This window comes from Petaurus breviceps, unplaced genomic scaffold (assembly GCF_028583685.1).
Source record: "Petaurus breviceps papuanus isolate PSGF00001 unplaced genomic scaffold, PetGlider_PUasm1.0 216, whole genome shotgun sequence".
Lineage (NCBI taxonomy): Eukaryota > Metazoa > Chordata > Mammalia > Diprotodontia > Petauridae > Petaurus > Petaurus breviceps.
This window is the reverse complement of record NW_027185867.1, coordinates 3,278,011-3,296,403: the sequence shown is the minus strand read 5'-3', so window position 1 is coordinate 3,296,403 and position 18,393 is coordinate 3,278,011. Positions and strand designations below refer to the sequence as shown.

Below are 18,393 nucleotides of genomic sequence, written 5' to 3'. Positions count from 1 at the left end.
TGCTGAAGGGTGGAGCAGAGCTGAGAGGAAGCTGGGAGTTACAGCAGTTAGAATGGAAGGAGGAGAGAGGCTGCAGGCAAGGAAACAGGCTTGTGTTTGTGGAAAGGCTTTGGGATGGTGTTGCTCTCTGCAGTGTTATTGTATATAGATTTCTTTGTTGCTATGATGAATTTGGTTTTCTTGTGTTGGGATTTGGCTTTTTGGTGTCTGAATAAATGTTTTGTTTCTGTTCTTCTATATGGAGAGTCTGTTATATTTTGCAATTCAGAATTATGGCAGCATATTCATAGTCACCATTGGTGCTGTGAATATTGTGTTGGTGCTACACTAATTTCCATGTTTTTATACTGGCTCTCACTCATGCCTGGACTGCTCTACTTCCTTACTTTCAACTGTTAGAACCCTTGGTTTGTTTTTTTTTTTTTTGGAGGGGCAATTGGGGTTAAGTGACTTGCCCAACATCACATGGCTAGTAAGTGTTAAGTGTTTGAGGCCGGATTTGAATTCAGGTCCTCCTGACTCCAGGACTGGTGCTGTATTCACTGAACCACCTAGCTGCCCCAAACCCTGGTTTCTTTAAAGATTCAGTTCAAATGATACCTTCTATATGCTAGTATAGGATTAAAATCATCCATTAACTAGGTGACAATTAGGCCTCAATCAATTGCCATCAAAATTCCTTAGACTAAGTACAAAAAAAATCTTTGAAAGTCATTTGATGAAATAAAATTGAGGCAGACAAGTGGTCTGTTCTAACTGTTCCATGTTTGCTGTGTCTTTTGGGTTCTGTATAAAAGCATTAAGTTAGTTCCAATTGGAACCTTTTCCAGAAATTGGAAGATGTGGCTTACCATCACATTCCTGAGAAGGAACTACCTGAGGGGGTAGGAGCTGTATGGAGAGATAAAGAGAAAAGAGGAGAGGCCTTAGCCTGAGTCTTCTTTCCTTTGTATCAGGGGAAAGAATATGTATTAAGACTTCCCCTCTCTTACAGCTACAACACTGGTTAGGCCCTAAAAAGAAACCAAGTCTGGACTTGATTAGCCTGGGGGTGGCATCAAGGCTCAAGGTAGGTGTAATTTCCTAATAGCCTTGGGCTATGTGGAGATGGCTTCCTGGTCACCTAGGAGCATAAAAGGTCCTATCCACTTGGGCTCAGGTCGTTAAGACTTAGTAGATGTCTGAAGAATCACCATACCCACACCTGTTGAACAGATATGCTTCCTCCCCCCTTCATAAATTAAGCATACTTGTTGCTGTGTTAGAGCTAAGTAAACTTCCTTTGAACTATTCAGTGACTGTTATGTGCCTGATTTCCTCCCAATATCAAACTTAAACTAATAGGGTGCCAGCATCAGGATAAAACCTCCCTCCTTCCCTGCCCTCCCATTCCATCTGTGACTAGAGGAGGAGCTTCTAGCTTTGAAGGATCTGGAGAATGTTGGACTTCATATATTCCCTTTGGTGTTCTAAAGGTATCCTTGATCAGCTGGCAGCAATGTCTACACTGGGAACCAGTGGTTGACTAAATACAGATTCACCATGTTTAAGGAGAGCTTGAGTAGTCACAAATGGAAGGAATGGACTCTAGCAGCCAAGAGTTCCATGCTATGCCTTTGCCACCTGTGGTCTCTAAGCTGGAGACAGCTTTCTCACAGATGTTAAGAGTATACTACATGTTTTTGGAAGGATGATTTGTACCAACTGTGGACCAACTTAGTAAATACCCCTCTCCAAAAAGCTATTTATGACTCTGATTACATGATTTTCAACTGATAATCTAAAGGAAGAAGCATATCAGTGAGGTCTGGAGCCATTTTCATGAGAGACTACTCATACTCCTCAGGGGCAGCCCTAGGACCTTGACGGTGAAATATAACGAGTCCAGTAATAAGGATTTTACTTGTCTGTTAAGAGTGGCAGTTGGGGGGCGGCTAGGTGGTGCAGTGAGTAAGAGCCCCGGCCCCGAGTCAGGAGGACCCGGGATTGGTTCTGGCCTCAGATACTTAACACCCACACACAAAAAAACTGGCCTGTAACCTTGGGCAAGTTACTTAACCCCAATTGCTTTAAAAAAAAAAGTGGCAGTTGGGATAAAAATCATTAGAACATACATAGGTAGCCTGTTCTGATTCCCTCAACTGCTAGTGTCTCCTCAATGACCCTGTATCTATTCATATATGTAAATGTCTCCCCCACATAATGTCAACCACTTGAAGACAAGGATTGTTGTACTTTTGTCTTTGTATCTTCAGTGCTTAGCACAGTACCTGGCATACTGTAGGCTCTTAAATGCTTTTGGTTGCCCCTTAATTACCATAAATAATTTGATGAAGAGGCAGAGGGGAGGAGGGAGAGATGGTCTAAGACATGGGATTTCCCTGGTGTAGGGAATTCCTCTTTAGAAAAACTCCCTCCACCAATTCTGACAGGTAACTGTTTTGCATCTTTTAGTAAATTAGAATTGCTTGGGACATTGAGAGTTTAAGTGACTTGCTCAATCACACAGTGATTAAGTATCTGAAGCAAGATTTTGACCCAGGTCCTTTTACTCCAGCTGTTGAATTTACTCCTGACTACCTAACCCAGACCACTTGTGCTTCACTGCTGGGAGCACACAAACAGAAGTTAGCTTACCTCTCCAGAAGCACTTCCACTGCCTCTAAGCAGCCATGCATTGCTAGTGTTGAGATGGAGAGAGAATGAAAAAATTAGAGCTTTTCAGCATTCAGGCAACAAACTTCCTTCTCTAAACTCTAGTGCTCTAATTCCTTGCAGATTATCATTTATACAAGAAAAAAAATCAGTTTTAGAAATGTAGACAAATTCTACCTATAAATTAGAGAGACTTACTGATAACATTAAGATGAGGACCTCAGAGGTTTAAGAATTTAAAAATAAGGAAGAGATGATCAGATTTTCTTAGACATTTCATAACCTTCATTGGAAGTATTTGTATTTCTAAAGGAGTGATTTTGTCATTACCTTGTCTCTACGCTAGGAAAGAGAAAAGGAAATGTTCACAAGATTTAAGTGTCCAAAGGAGATTTATCAGAAAGACATTCCTTACACCAGATGGAGATGGTGGTGGAATCCTGCACTCAAATTGAGATGATGCTTCAGGAGTTCCCCAGACTGGGGTGATGTGGCAGATCTAACAATAAGCCTTCTTTCTCTTTTTGTATAGGAACAGTACCATCACAGACATGTGCAGAAGGAGTTTTCTTCTTCTTTAAGGCTCCAGCACTGGTGATTGGTAGAGTGTTGTCTTTGTACTTCTGTGTTTAGATCTATGCTTTGGAATCTTTGATCTTTGGAGCTGATAGAGTTGAATGAGAATAAGGTAGTGAAATGTCCCTAAGATTAGCCAATAATAGGGACAATGAAGATTTTTTTCCTATGATACCTGATGGTTTGGAGCTTTTTAAGCCCATAAAGACACTTTATCTATGGAGTTATTATTGGCAAATGAGAGGAAAACCTTGGATAGTTTTGAGAATGAAAGCCAAAAGCAAGGAACAATGAGTACTTACAGGATACAAGTCAGTAATATAAACAGAACTTCCCAGGGACTTCAGGAGGACTATTAGAAGAGTGTTTGGGTTTATTCTTACAAGGAAGGAATCAAAGGGTTTGTAGAGGTGCTTAAATAATTTTTTAAAAAAATTCATGTGATTCTAAATATTAAAGCTAATTCAGATTCCATAAGGAAAGGGAAACACACTTTCTCTTTTAAAATAAGTTTGTAGGGGGCAGCTAGGTGGCACAGTGAATAGAGCACCGGCCCTGGAGTCAGGTGGACCTAAGTTCAAATCTGGCCTCAGACACTTAATACAAAAACTAGCTCTGTGACCTTGGGTAAATCACTTAATCCCAACTGCCCTACCTTCCCCCCTCCAAAAAAGCAAAATAAATAAATGAAATAAGTTTGTATTATTTTGTTCTTATTATTATGGTTATCCCAAATTTCCATCTCCCTCCCACTCCCAGAGAGTCATGCTATATAACATAATATTTTTCTAGAGAGAAATAAAATTCAGCACAACTGATTGATACATTGAAAAAGTCCAAGACTATGTGCAATGTGTAACAACTTGTAGACCTCCCACCTTCACAAAGGGGTAGATTGAAGGTGTCTCCTAATTTTTCTTCATTTGAATCTTTATATTTTTATATTTACTTTTGACTTTTTGGTGTATAATTGTTCTCTCCTTTGACATTGTTACAGTCATTGTTCATACTGTTTTCTTGTCTCTGTTCCCTCTGCATCAGTTAATATATATGCTTCCATGTTTCTCGGTATTCATCACACACATAATTTCTTATAGTACAGTACTGTAATATTACATTATATTCATGTAGCATACATTTAGCCATTCCCCAATCAATGAGCATCACTTTGTTTCTAATTATTAAGTATCACAAAAAGTATTGCCATAATTCATTTGGAGTATAAGGAGGCTTTTTTCTTATCAGAGGCTTCCTTGGAGATATGTCCAGTAACGGAGTCTCTGGTTCAAAGGGTACATAAATTTTAGTCACTTTATTTACATACTTCTAAATTGCTTTCCAATGACTGGAAAGCTCCACCAACAAAGTATTAGTGTGTCTATCCTTTGACATCCCCTCCAACATTTGCTGTTAGCATTTTGGGATCATTTTTGCCAATTTGCAGCATGTGAAGCAAAACCTCAGGGTTATTTTGATTTGCATTTCTCTTAATATTAGTGATTTGGAGCATTTTAAATGTTGTTGCAAGTACTTTGTAGTTCTTTTGAGAACTGTTGGTTCATATCTTTTAACCATTTCTCTACTGGAGTATTAGTCTTATAAATGTTATTATTATTATAAATATTATTATTTATATAACTTGGACACCAAACCCTTTGAAAATTTTGATACAAATATTTTTTCCCCTTTGACCACTTCTCTTCTTATCTTCGATGCATAAATGCTGTCTGTGTAGAAGTTTTTCAGTTTTGGGTAATCCAAGTTATCTATTTTATCTTCTGTAATTACTTCTATCTCATGTTTGGTTAAGAATACATCTCCTACCCATAGCTATAAGAGATATATGGTCTGCTTTTCTTCAATTTTTAATAGTATAATCTTTAATATTAAGGACATATATCCAGTCAGAAAAGAGCACATAGGTCACACAGTGGATAGAGTGTCAGACCTAGAATCAGAAAGACCTGAATTCAAATCCAGCCTTAGATACTTACTAGCTGCATGACTCTGGACAAGTCACTTAAACCTGTTTGCCTCAGTTTCCTTATCTGTAAAATGAGCTGGAAAAGGAAATGGCAATATCTTTGCCAAGAAAACCCCAACTGGGGTCATGAAAAGTTGGACACAGCTGAAGGGAATGAACAACAATAACATCCATTCAGACTGTATTGTGAAGTGTGGTGTTGGTCTAAGCTTAATTTCTGCCACACTACTTCTCATTCTTCTGAGCAGTTTTTATCAAATAGGGAATTTTTCCCTAAATAACTTAAATATCCTACATTATCAAACACTGGGTTATTGATTTAAATTGTTTTTGAATCTTTCTTGTCTAGTTGGTTCCATTTATCTATCTCTCTATTCTTTTAGCCAGTACCAGATGGTTTTGATGACTATTGCTTTATAATATAGTTTGAGGTTTAGAACTGATTGTCCCCCTTCATCCCTACTTCTTTTAAGCATTTTCTAGATATTGTGTTTTTCCAAATGAATTTTATTAATATGTTATCAAGGTCTATAAAATATCCTCTTGATAATTTGATTGGTTTAGCTTTTAAAGGGTAAATTAATTTTGGTAGGATTATCATTTTTATTATATTGGCATAGCCAAGCCATGAGCACTGAATATTCTTTCAGCTATTGAAGCTGTTATTTAATTCTTTAAAGAAGACTTTGAAGAAAGAAAAAAAAAGAACACTTTGTAAATTGAATCTACACAAGTATTTTGTGTACTTTGAGAGATTGATCCCCTGATATTTTATACATTTTTAGTCATCTGGAATGAAATTTCCTTTTTTATTATTGCTTTTAGGGTTTTGTTACTATTAGAATGCTGTTGATTTTTGAGGAGTTATTTTATAGTTTGTAGCTCTACTGAAGCTATTATTTTAACTAATATCTTTACTGTGTAGATGCCCAAACCATCTTAAACCCCCAAGACCTAAGAAAGGCCTAAAACCTGGAATGGCCAAAGAGGAAAGACATTTTGGTCTATGCTGAGCCTAACCTACCATAATGCTTTGTGTACTCTGGCATAAAAGACATGCTTCGCTTTGCTCTCTGAGTGAAATCAAAATGCCCCTTCCTGTGCCAGCAACTACAAGTTCAGATGAAGCTGACCAGGGGCATTCTTCTGTTTATTACTACCAAGGACAAGATGCCTTGAACTAGATACTATCTTAAAAAATGGGACTTCTCTTATCTTGGTATTCTATAGACATATGTTGTGTTATGTTAAATTATGTCATGTCAATGATAGAAGAAACATAGACATCCTGGGTCTATAATTTCAACTGACACCTTGACATTCTCTTATCATATTGTATTTACAATCTATCCACTTAAGAAATTCCTTTCTCATATTATGGTTAACACATCCTGAGCCAGGAAAGGAGGAAAGGGTGAGAAGGAATTGCTCTGAAGATATAAAATCCCCTTCTGTCTGTCCATCCTGGGGTTCATTGTCTACAATGACCTTCCATGTGTATCTCTATATGCATGTTCTACAAGGTTTTAGAGAAATAATGCAGAAATAAATACAGTTTAATTTTGTTTCTCGTTTAGTTTTGTTTTGTCATCTTAGAATGAACTCAGTAATGGTTGACAACTGATTCCCTAGTAATTTTCCAATTAAATCATAATGCCATCAGTTCAGATGGTTTTATCTTCCCTTTATCTATCTTTGTGGCTTCAATTTCTTTATTTTGTCTTATAGCTATTGCTAGAATTTCCAGAATTATATCAAATAATAATAGAGTGTGCATCCTTGCTTCAACCCAGTACTTTTTTCTTTTAAATTTATTTACTTTTAGTTCACAGCATTTGAGTTCCACAAGTTTTTGAGTTCCAAATTTTCTCCCCCTCCCTTTCCTACTCCCTGCCTCCCCACTCCCCCCCACCCATAGAGGTATGCAATCTGATATAGGTTCTATATATACCTTCATATTAGACATTAATTAATCAAACCAGTGTCTTTTAGAAAAGGTTCTAGTGGATCTCCATTGCATATGATGCTTCCTTTCAGTTTTAAATGCTTTTTTGATATTTTTTAAAAGGTCACTCTATGCCTATACTTTATAAGGTGTGTTTTTTTTTTAGCATAAAAGAATATACTTTGTCAAAGTTATTTTTTTTGCATCTATTAAGATGATCATATGGTTGTGGATGCTTAGGTTTTAATAAGATTAATTGTGTTGATTGTCTTCCTAGTGTTGAACCATCTTTGCATCCCCAGCATTAGGCACACTTGATCATAATGAATGATTTTTTGGATAAATTTCTGTAGTCTATTTGACAGGATTTTGTTTAAAATATTTCAGTCAATATTTATTAATGATACTGGTCTATAGTTTTCTTTCTGTGATTTACCTTTCCCTGGTTTAGAATATATACAAATAATTAAGAATATATTTGTTATACTAATTCACTGTTGGTAGAACTATAAACTGATCCAACCATTTTGGAAAGCAATCTAGAATTATGTGCAAAGAATTATTAAATTAACTATACCCTTTGACCCTCCAGTACCACTACTTGGTCTATTTCCAAAGATGATTAGGGAAAAAGGAAATGAATCTATATGTTCTAGAATGTTTATAGCAGCTGTCTTGGTGGTGGCAAAGAACTTTCAGGTATGCCTCTCAAGTAGGGAGTGACTGAAAAAGTTGTGGTATATGGTTGTAATGGAAGACTACTGTGATATAAGAAATGATGAGCTCAATGATTTTAGAAAAACATGGAAAGACTTGTACAAAATAATGAAAAATGAAATGAGCAGAACCAAGAGAACATTGTATATAATAACAGCAATATTGCTTTAAGAACAACTTGGAGTGAATAAGTAATTTTGTCTATTATAAATACCCAAACTCACTATAAAGGACCAATCTGAATCCAAAGAAATAACTCATAAATAGAAGGATGGTATAGAATAATTATATATGTGTATATATGTACATATGTGTGTGTGTATGTGTGTAGATAGATAACCATTTGTGTCTAATGGTAGCCATATCTAGGGTAGGAAGGGGAGGGAAGAAAGAAAAGAAGAAATTTCCATGATAATTTTGTTGTATATTTGAAAGAAATAGCAAACTTTGCATAGTAGATTTGCAGTTCCATGTACAATCATCTTTTCTATTGTACTCTGTTATGGAAATGCTTGTTTTAATTCCATACATTTAAAAAATCCTTTTATTTATCCCATTAAAGGATTTTGATAGAGTGCTTTCTTTCTCAATTTTTGAGAATAACTTGTGAAGTATGGGTACTAACTGTTCTTTAAAAGTACAATATAATTCTTCTGTGAATCCATTAGGACCAGGAGTTTTTTAATTTGGTCACTCCTTTATAGCTAATTCTATTTCATTTTCTGAGATGGAGTTATTTAAGATCTCTCTCTAGTCTTCTGATAATTTGGACATTTTCTATTTTTGAAGGTATTTCTCTCTTTCCTTTATGCTCTGTTTTGTTAGCATATAACTGTGCATGATATATACTGATTATTCTTTTCATTTCTTCTGGTTTTGCTGTGATTTCACCTTGCTCATTTACTTTTTCATTGATTTCATTTTCTGCTCTTTAAAAAAAAATAAGAATAACTAAGGGTTAATTTTATTAGTCTTTCTAAAGAACCAGTTTTTATTTTTATTTATCACTTCTGTTTTTTCTAGCTTATCTATTTCCACTTTAATTTTTAATATCTCCCCTTTTCTGCTTGTTTTAGGGTTTTTTTGCTTTATAATTTTTATAAATTCATATTCAGTTCATTAATCCTCTCTTTTCCTATTTTGCTAATATAAGTTTATAAGGATATGATTTCCCCCTGAGGACTACTTTATCTATACCCCAGAAACTTTGGTATATTGTTTCATTATCATTTTCTCTCACATACTTATTGTTTCTATGATTTGTTATTTGACTCACTCATTATTTAATATTTCATCGTTAAGTCTCCATTTGGGTTTGTATCCTTTGTGGTCACTGAACAAATTTCTATTTTTATTGCATTATAGTCAATAAAGAATGTATTAACTATTTCTGTTTTTTTACATTTAGATCTGAAGGCCATATTTTCTTATTTTGTGACTGATTTTCCTGTTGACTGAGCTTTCTTCTCCCTGAAATTTTTGGTAATTTAAGGGTTTTTTTTCTCATTTTCCCTGTCACTTACTATCCTCTCTGATGACAGTTTCTCTAGGAGCTCATCTCAAAGTGTCTGAGCCTCCCTCCATGATGAATATATTCATAGTTCACCAGCTTAGGTCTCTGTCCCAGTGGTCAGAACTGGCCCCAACTAGATGCTGTGCTCTCTTCCTCAGGATTGGTAGAGTGCTATATAGTACATGAGATACACACAGTCTTGTCATGGAGCTGTCCTGCTCCCTCTCTTCCTTAGTTCTTTGCCTAGGACTGGCAGGTCAGAGCTTTGCAGCACTGTTGCTATGGGGGTGTCCACCCTAGCTCTGGCTTTGCTGGAGCTACAGAGTTGTATGCTCTGTAGCTACTGATGCTACAAGGTTGTGAAATCTGGCTGGCTTTTACACCTGAGGGACTGTGGTCAACAGGGCAAATTTCTGTAGAATAGAGATGGGGACTCTGCCCTTGGGTTTTGCTAATGCAGCCTGGCTGCACATAGTGTGAGAGGTGAAGAAGTATGCTAAGTTAGTGTTAGTGTCAATTCATGCTTTAAAAAATTTTCTTTTGGGGGCGGCTAGGTGGTGCAGTGAGTAAAGCTGGCCCTGGAGTCAGGAAGACCTGAGTTTGGTTCCTGCCTTAGACACTTAACACCCACACAAAAAAACTAGCCGTGTAACCTTGGGCAAGTTACTTAACCCCAAAAAGTTACTTTGCCCTCCAAAAAGGCAAAAAAAAATTTTTTTCTTTTGTATTCTAGATGTTCCAGACCATGCATATAGTTGAAGTTGCTTTATCTTTTGTGCACAGTTTCTGTTTTGGAGAGTTTGGAGAGGTCATGGGAATCAGAAAAAATGTCTAGTCCTCCATCTTCAGAAACAAACTTTCAAAACACACAGATCCTCTCAAGGCCTTACTTGTTAATATAACTATTTATAAGTGTGTATATACATGAATATATTCAATAATAAATAATATTGTTTAATTTGTGTTTCTTAGTGTAATTGTAAATGCATTTGTAATTACAAAATTCCAAGAGGTAAAAATTATATTCTTATACACATAAGAGGTTATAAGAACCACAATCCAGATGCTATGAAATGAATCTCAGAAGCCACAGTTTAACTGGCCCTACAACAATTGAATATCATCATTCAATTCAATGAAAATTAAACATTAGATAAGACAATGTTATAGTGATATTATATAATATATTATAGACAATATTATATAGACTTAACATTAAACTGAGTCTTGCAGGACAGATACGTTTTAGATAGCTACAGAAGAAATATGAGTTAATTTAGTTAATTTCGGACAGGGGAAAAGAGGAAAGGAATGAGCAAGGTGTATGAGGAGACAATGAATAGACCAGTCTAGCTAGAAGTAGTTATTATTTGAAAATAGAGAGAAATAACACTGGAGATATAAGTTGGGGCTAGGTTAAGAAAGTCTTTGAATGTCAGGCTAAGAAATTTGGAATTTATCCCATAGAATATGGAGAATCATGGAAAAAAGTTTGAAAGAGCACATGACATACATATATATGTGTGTATATATATACATACATACACATATATCACATTTGCATGTCTATGCTACATACTATGCTCTATTTATACTATTACACTTAATGATATTAGACATTCTCATGATTTAAATTATTATCTTCATATAGATGAGTCTCAGATATATCTGACCGGTCCTAACCTCTCCTCACCTCCAATTTTGTATCTCTAACTGCCTATTGGACAACTTTAACTGACTATCTCATAGACAGTTTAAACTTGGCATGTCCAAATTTCTTCCTAACTTCTTTGTTACTATAGAGTACCACCATTTTCCCATTCACCTTGGCTTGAAAACTAGGTATCATCCTTGACCACTCACTCTGTCTCAATACCTATATCTAATTTGTAGCTACCTCCTATCATTTTTGCTTTGGTTATATCTCTCCTATACTTTCCTTTCTCTCTCTTGACATTGCAATCACTCTGGTATAGGTCCTTATCAATGGGTCCATATGCAATAATCTGCTGGTTGGTCTCCCTGCCTCAAGTCTTTCCCTGATCTAATCCACTCAGCTGTCAAATTGATCTTCCTAAAGCACAGGTCTGACAATATCACTGCCTCCCCCCCCCCAATTCAAACAACTCCAGGGCTCCCCTTACCTCTAGGATCAAATATATAAGATCCACTATCTTTGAAAGTCCTTCATAACCTGGCTCTTCCTTCCTTTTCTCTCACTCCCCTCCACTTACTCTGCTACCTAGTGACACTGGCCTCCTTGCTGTTCTTCATCTCCTGGCTCTAGGCATGCTTGCTGGCTGCCTCCAATTCCTGGAACTCTCTCCCTCCTCTTGTTTGCTTCTTGGTTTCCTTCAAGTATCAGCTTCAGAAAGAAACTTTTCCTGGTGTCTTCCCTCTGGGATTATCCCCAGTTTATCCTGTTTATGTCTTGTTTGTACTTACTTTGAATCCTGTCTCCCCCATTGACATGTGAGCTCATTGAGGACATGGAGTGGTTTTGTGTTGTAGTCCCATCACTTAGCACAGTTTCTGGGACTTAATGAATGCTTGTTGTCTTGGCTTGACTTGATTAGCCTTGTATATTATTTGCATGAAATTAGTTTGATGTCAAAATACTATGAAAATCCTTCATCCCTTTTCTTTCCCTTGAAAAACCTTAAGCTTCTTCCTATTTTTCTTCCTTTAACTTCAGTTTTTTCATGTGTACAGAAAATGTTCTAGATTAAATGACCACTAAGGTTTCTTCAAACTCAAAATCCAGGATTTTATTGCATACCCCTTCTTCCCATTATGTCATCTAGTCTTATATTTTGCCTTTTTGGTGATGTTGGAGGTAGGGTAGGAAATGAGAATCTCATTTACTTTAATAACTTCAAGAAACACTTTTCTTACTAATCAATAACACTTGATTCAATAAGCATTCATTGAGTGCCTAAGATTTTTCAAGCATCATGCTAAGCATTTAGGATAGAGACAAAAATTTAAAGTATCTTCCCTATCTAATCTTTCTTTTTCCACATGGAGTCAGATTCATTTTCCCTTTTTTTAATTTAAATTTTTTAAATTAAAAAATATTCACTTTTGGGGCGCTAGGTGATACAGTGAATAGAGTACTGGCCCTGGAGTCAGGAGGACCTGAGTTCAAATCCGGCCTCAGACACTTAACACTTACTAGCCATGTGACGTCGGGCAAGTCATTTAACCCCAATTTCCCCTCCAACAAGCAAAAAAAAAATCACTTTGAACTTAAATATAAAATGATAAAAGAAAAAGATGAACATCTCCATGTACATAGCAGAACATAAGAGAGGATTCAATATAAAATAATAAAATTCCATTTCTTAAAGACCTATAATTGTTTTCAAAGTAACCCAGCTTTTCTGTGCTTCCTTCTAGGTTTTCTTTTGTTCTTCATTGTGTTCTCCCTCCCCTCTACCCCTCCAGAGAAGTCTACAATCAGATATGACTATGTCTATATAAGCATACACATATATACACACATATACCTATATGTAAGACTATACTATGCATATTTCTATTTGCCAGTTCTCTCTCTGGAAGTGGATAGCATCTTCCTTCATAGGTCCAAGTCCCAAGTCTTTCCTTGTTTTTCTAAATCAACCAGCTCATAATTTCTTATATTATAGCATTACTCCATCATAATCATATCCTATCTGAGATTGTCTATGAAAATCCTTTCCCAGTTTTCTGCTTTCCTTCTTTTTTTGGAGGGCAATTGGGGTTAAGTGACTTGCCCAAGGTCCACAGCTAGTTTTTTTTTTGTGTCAAGTGTCTGAGGCCAGATTTGAACTCAGATCCTCCTGACTCCAGGGCCAGTGCTCTATTCACTGTGCCACCTAGCTGCCCCTTCTGCTTTCCTTCTAATCTTGGCTACACTGTTTTTATTTATACAAGAAAATATTAATTTAAAATAATCAAAATTATCCATTTTATATTTTAACAATACTCTCACCTTATAATATCGTTTAAGGTCTGGTACTGCTGAATCTCCTTCCTTTATTTTTTTTCCCCTTAGTTTCTTTGAAATTCTTGACCTTCTGTTCTTCCAAATGAGTTTTGTTATTATTTTTTTTAACTTTGTAAAATATTTTTTAGTAATTTAATTGGGATAGCATTAAGTAAATAGGTCAGTTAGTTACATCGTCATTTTTAAAAATTTCATTGGCTTTACCTACCCATGAACAATGAATGTTTCTCCAATGATTTAAATTTAGACTCATCTTCCTTAAACATGGATCTAGTTATGCCACTTCAGTGCTCAAAACCCTGGAATGGATCTCCATTAGCTCCTAAATAAAGTTCAAAACTCTTTGCCTGTCATTTAAGGCCCCCGTAATCTGGCACCATCCTATTTCTTGTTGACTTCTCATACTCTGTGCTACAGTCAAATTTGACTGTCTACCACATAGTGCACTACTTTCCCACTTCTGTGCTTCTGCTCAGAGTATACCTGAAACTCTCCGATTCATAGTTACCCTTTATAATCCTACTCAAATACCACCATCTCTATTATGTCTTTCAGTGTCTTCCCCAGTGAGTATTAATGTCTCATCCTCTACCTTGGACCTCATATTAGTAATCTGCTTGCACTTCTCTTAACTATTACTTACGTGTCAGTTATTCAACTATTCAAGCACCCATGTTTCAGGCACTGTGCTAAGCTCTGGGGACACAAAGAAAGGAAGAAAAAAACAAAACAGTTCCTGTTCTCAAGGAGCCCACAATTCCATGAGGAAGACAACACAGAAACAACTATGCACAACAAGATATATATATATAGAAGACAGGCCTTTAGCTGAGATCTGAAGAAAACTAGCGGAGCCAAGAGGCAGGATGAAAATGGAGAGAGTTCCAGAAAGAGAAAACAATGAGTAATCATTTTCAGCACTGGGAGATGGAAACTCCTATGTGAAGAATGTCGTATACTCAAGATATAACCAAGCAAAAATAGTGGGACCTGGCAACAGATTGAATATGGGAGGTGAGAAAGAATGAGCAGTCAAGGATGACTGAGATTTTGAGCCTTGGTGCCTGGATGGTACCCTTGACAGTAACAGTGAAGTTAGGAAGAAGAGTTTTTGGGAGAAAGATAATTGGATATATAGAGTTTAAGACATCAATGGGACATCTAGTTTGAAATATCTAACATTGGGGTGGGGAGCAGAGGGGAAAGGGAATAAGCACTTATGTAGCTTCTACTATGTGCCAGGCACTGTGCTTAGTGCTTTTAAAATACCTCATTTTATAGTTAGAGATATGAGACTGGAGGTTAGGAAAGGGGTTAGGGCTATCTGAGAATCATCTTCATAGAGATGATAATTGAACCCACTGGAGCTGATGATGTCATCAAATGAAATAGTATAGAGAGAAAAGAGGTCTCCAGGATAGAGCTTTGAGGGACCCACATGGTTAGTGGATTTGACATGGATGAAGATGTATTTTTTTACAGTATAGTTATGTGTGTGTGTATGTATGTGATACCTCCCTCCAACTGGGTTCTATGCCCCATGAAAGCAGGGACCACATCTCATCTCAGTATCTTATGTAGCACTGGCATGTGGTACCACAATTATGTTATGTAATTCAGTCTACAAAAAACAATGGTCAAATCCAACATGTGTGCAGCTCTATAATTAAAGATCTAGGGGTGGCTAGGTGGTGCAATGAGTAGAGCACCAGCTCTGGAGTCAGGAGGATCTGAGTTCAAATATGACCTCAGATATTTAACACTTACTAGCCGTGTGGCCTTGGGCAAGTCACTTAACCCCAATTGCCCTACCTTCCCCTCTCCAAAAAAAAAAAGATCTCTAAAGACTTAGATATGGAAAGGGCCTTAGAGATAATCTGGCCTAATCTTCTCTTTACAAAGAGCAAACTGAAAGATTAAGTGATTTGGAGAAGGTCATACAGGAAATAGGTAGCAGCAATGGGATGTGAACTTTTATCTTCTAACTCCAAATCCAGTTTTCTGAACAGCCCAGAGTCCATACCTGCAGTATGTAGAGGTGTTCTTCTGATTTTGCTCTCTGTCTGCCAGACAGCTGGGGAAACAGTAAGCAAGTACTTGAGGATCACAGGGTGACCCTCTCGGCTAGCAATATGAAAGCTGTTCCAGCCATCTTTGTTCTTCAGGATTGGATTGGCCCCATGTTCTACCAGATCCTGGATCACTTCCAAGTTTTCCCTCGTGCAAGCCATCATCAGAGGAGTCCTAAGGCCAATAAGGAGAAACTTATCAGGCTAAAGAACAGCTAAACACCAGTATTGTGTAACAATTGTCTGATACTTCCAGTTTTTGTACTAATAGGGGAAACTAAAAGGATCAAAGAGCTAGGAAATAGCATAGCCTCTGGCCTTTATTAGCAGCTTCTCTGCCTGTTTTGTAGAGTTTGGGAAAATAACTATAGGAGAACGGACTGTGATGTATAGGAGGGGCAAGAGTGTGGTGCAGAACTTAGGCTCTGTACTCCTCAATAGCACTAATCTAGGGATAGAGGGTAGTTGATAGCAAAAGTAATATTATAGTGAGGCTCTCTCATTATATGCTTAGGTAAGGTAAAAGACATACCAGAAACATGAAACAAGATGGCTCTTGCCCTCAAACAACTTGTAATATAGTCGGAGAGACATAAGAAGCAAATAGTGACTATAAGAATACAGGAAAGAGACAAAGATGAAGGACAAAGACAAAACAACATAGCTCAACTTTCTCCCATACCTACTCCAAGAAAGAATGAGGAAAAGTAGCAGACCAAATAATGATTGGGAAATTCAAGGAGAAACTACAGTAAGCCTCTTCAGAATAGGAAGATAAGCAGAGGACTGCATGCCCTGGAGAGGGGACCTAGCTAGGAAGGTCCAGTATAGGACCTTGGGGGTTGAAGCTGTGTAATGAAGCACAGAGTAGAAGTAGAGGCCTCTGACCCAAGAGCAGAATATCAAAACCTTTCAGCACAGATGGAGTTGGGTCTGCAGCCTAAAGTGTGTACTCATGCTGAACACACTCCCTTCTCACCACCCTCTGCTGTGGGTGCATAGAACAAAGAGGAGAAAAAGTATAAGAAAATAGGATAAAGGGAAATATACAATAAAGCATCATAAATGTGAATGTGAATGAATTCAACCATAAAATTGAAAGAGAACAGCAAAGTGGATTAGAAAGCAGATTCCATTAGTATTTTGTTTATAAGAAACATATTTGAAATATAAAGATTTACAAAGAGTTAAAATAAGGAACTGGAGCAGGTGACTACTGAATGGGAATAGAAAGGAACATATACATTTCTCAGAACTACAAGACACAAAAATCGACCATCTCGGGCATAAAAACCTAATGACCAAATGCAGAAAAGTAGAAATATTAAACCCGTCCTGACCACAATGTAATGAAAATTATGTTAAATAAGAGATTATTGAAAAAGAATTACAAATTAATAAAAAGTTAAATTATCCTAAAGAATTAGTGGGTCCATGAACAAATCACAACATACTAAAATTTGTGGGATGCATCTAAAGCAGTCCCAAAAGGAAAATTCATATCTCTGAACACTTTGATGAATCAAAATGAGAAAGATCCAATTAGTGAACTGGGAATATGACTAAACAATGAAACAAATAAACAAAATCCTAGAAAATCAAGAAATTTAAAAAGCCCTTGATTAAATGCCAAAGTAGAAACTTTTGAAAAAATAAAGAAAATACCAACAAAACAGAAAGCAAAAATCTCCATTGAATTAATAAATAAAAATAAGAACTAGTCTAAGGAACCAAAATAAAAAACAAACAAAAAATAGATAAATAATTTGCCAATTTGATCAAGGGGAGGATGGGGGAGGGCAGAGAAGAGGGGGAGAAAATTGAAAACTTAAGGAAGTGAATGTTGAAAACTAAAAATAAATAAACTAAAAAAAAAAGATTTAGTTGGCTCAGGGAACTAAAGTACATACAATTGACATAGGTTCCTGGTCATTTAGGCATAAAACAGCTAGGACTGGGGCGGCTAGGTGACACAGTGAATAGAGCACCGTCCCTGGAGTCAGGAGGACCTGAGTTCAAATCCAGCCACAGACATTTAACACTTACTAGCCGTGTGACCTTGGACAAGTCACTTAAACCCAATTACTTTGCCTTTCCCCCGCCATAAACACCTTAGCAGTCAGAACAACAAGGGAGGAGTTCCAGCCAAGGCTGGAACTCCTCCCTTATTCTTCTGACCACTAACTAGGAGAATCCCCAACACAGGCAGTGGAGAATTGTATGATGCTGAATCAAAGCTATACTCTAGATATTCTAACATCCCTCCCCTACTCCCCTGCTCTTAGTTCTCCTGACTAAGTAAACCTCTTTGTGCTTGGTTTTCTCAGAACGAGCTATAAAAAGGTCAGGTGGGCTTGAAACCCAGTGTTTTACTATGGTAAAATACTGTTGACATAGTATTTGGTTATTAGACAAGGAGACAGAAAGACACACAACAACCTTAACCCATCCATCAGACTGCTACACCGAGGAAGGAATGATCTCCTTCAATTCCCATAAGGAAAGGACTTCAAAAGCCACATAGCAATGTGGCTTAGTCTACCAAAACCTTGGAGTTTAAAGTATAATAAAGGTAACAAGAATTTAATTCAAGATCGAAAAGTGGATATGCACCCCTGGAGTGTCTACCAGAGAGCAGCTCACTTCTACTTGAAAAAATAGTTCTTACTCCTTTGGATATCAGTGTCGCACTTCATAATATTTGTCTTTGACCTGGAAAACCTGGTCTCATTCACTGAGCAGCCAACAGAAAGATCATTAATGGTGATCTGGCAAAGCATTCCCTTTTAGTCAATGATGAAGAGATGCTAGAATGACATTTCCTTATCTGCCTTCAAGTCACTATAGTTCTGAGCAATTGTATGTTTTGGATTAGACAACTATGTATTCCAGGTTCCTAGTCTATCTTGCCCTTTGAGTTGATTGACCCATGCAAGGTAATAG

The 18,393-nt window shown here is 36.8% G+C and overlaps 1 protein-coding gene across 2 annotated transcripts in view; it reads right to left on the bottom strand.

Moving 5' to 3' along the window:
• ANKRD16 (ankyrin repeat domain 16) overlaps positions 1 to 18,393 on the bottom strand; it is a 36,143-nt gene that overhangs the window by 13,631 nt on the left and 4,119 nt on the right. For both annotated transcript variants that reach the window (XM_069094272.1, XM_069094271.1), the window contains exons 2-3: positions 15,405 to 15,625; positions 2,638 to 2,680 (exon numbers count right to left, since the gene is read on the bottom strand). In XM_069094272.1, coding sequence (XP_068950373.1) covers positions 2,638 to 2,680; positions 15,405 to 15,625 — 264 coding nt within the window. The remainder of the gene's footprint in view (positions 1 to 2,637; positions 2,681 to 15,404; positions 15,626 to 18,393) is intronic.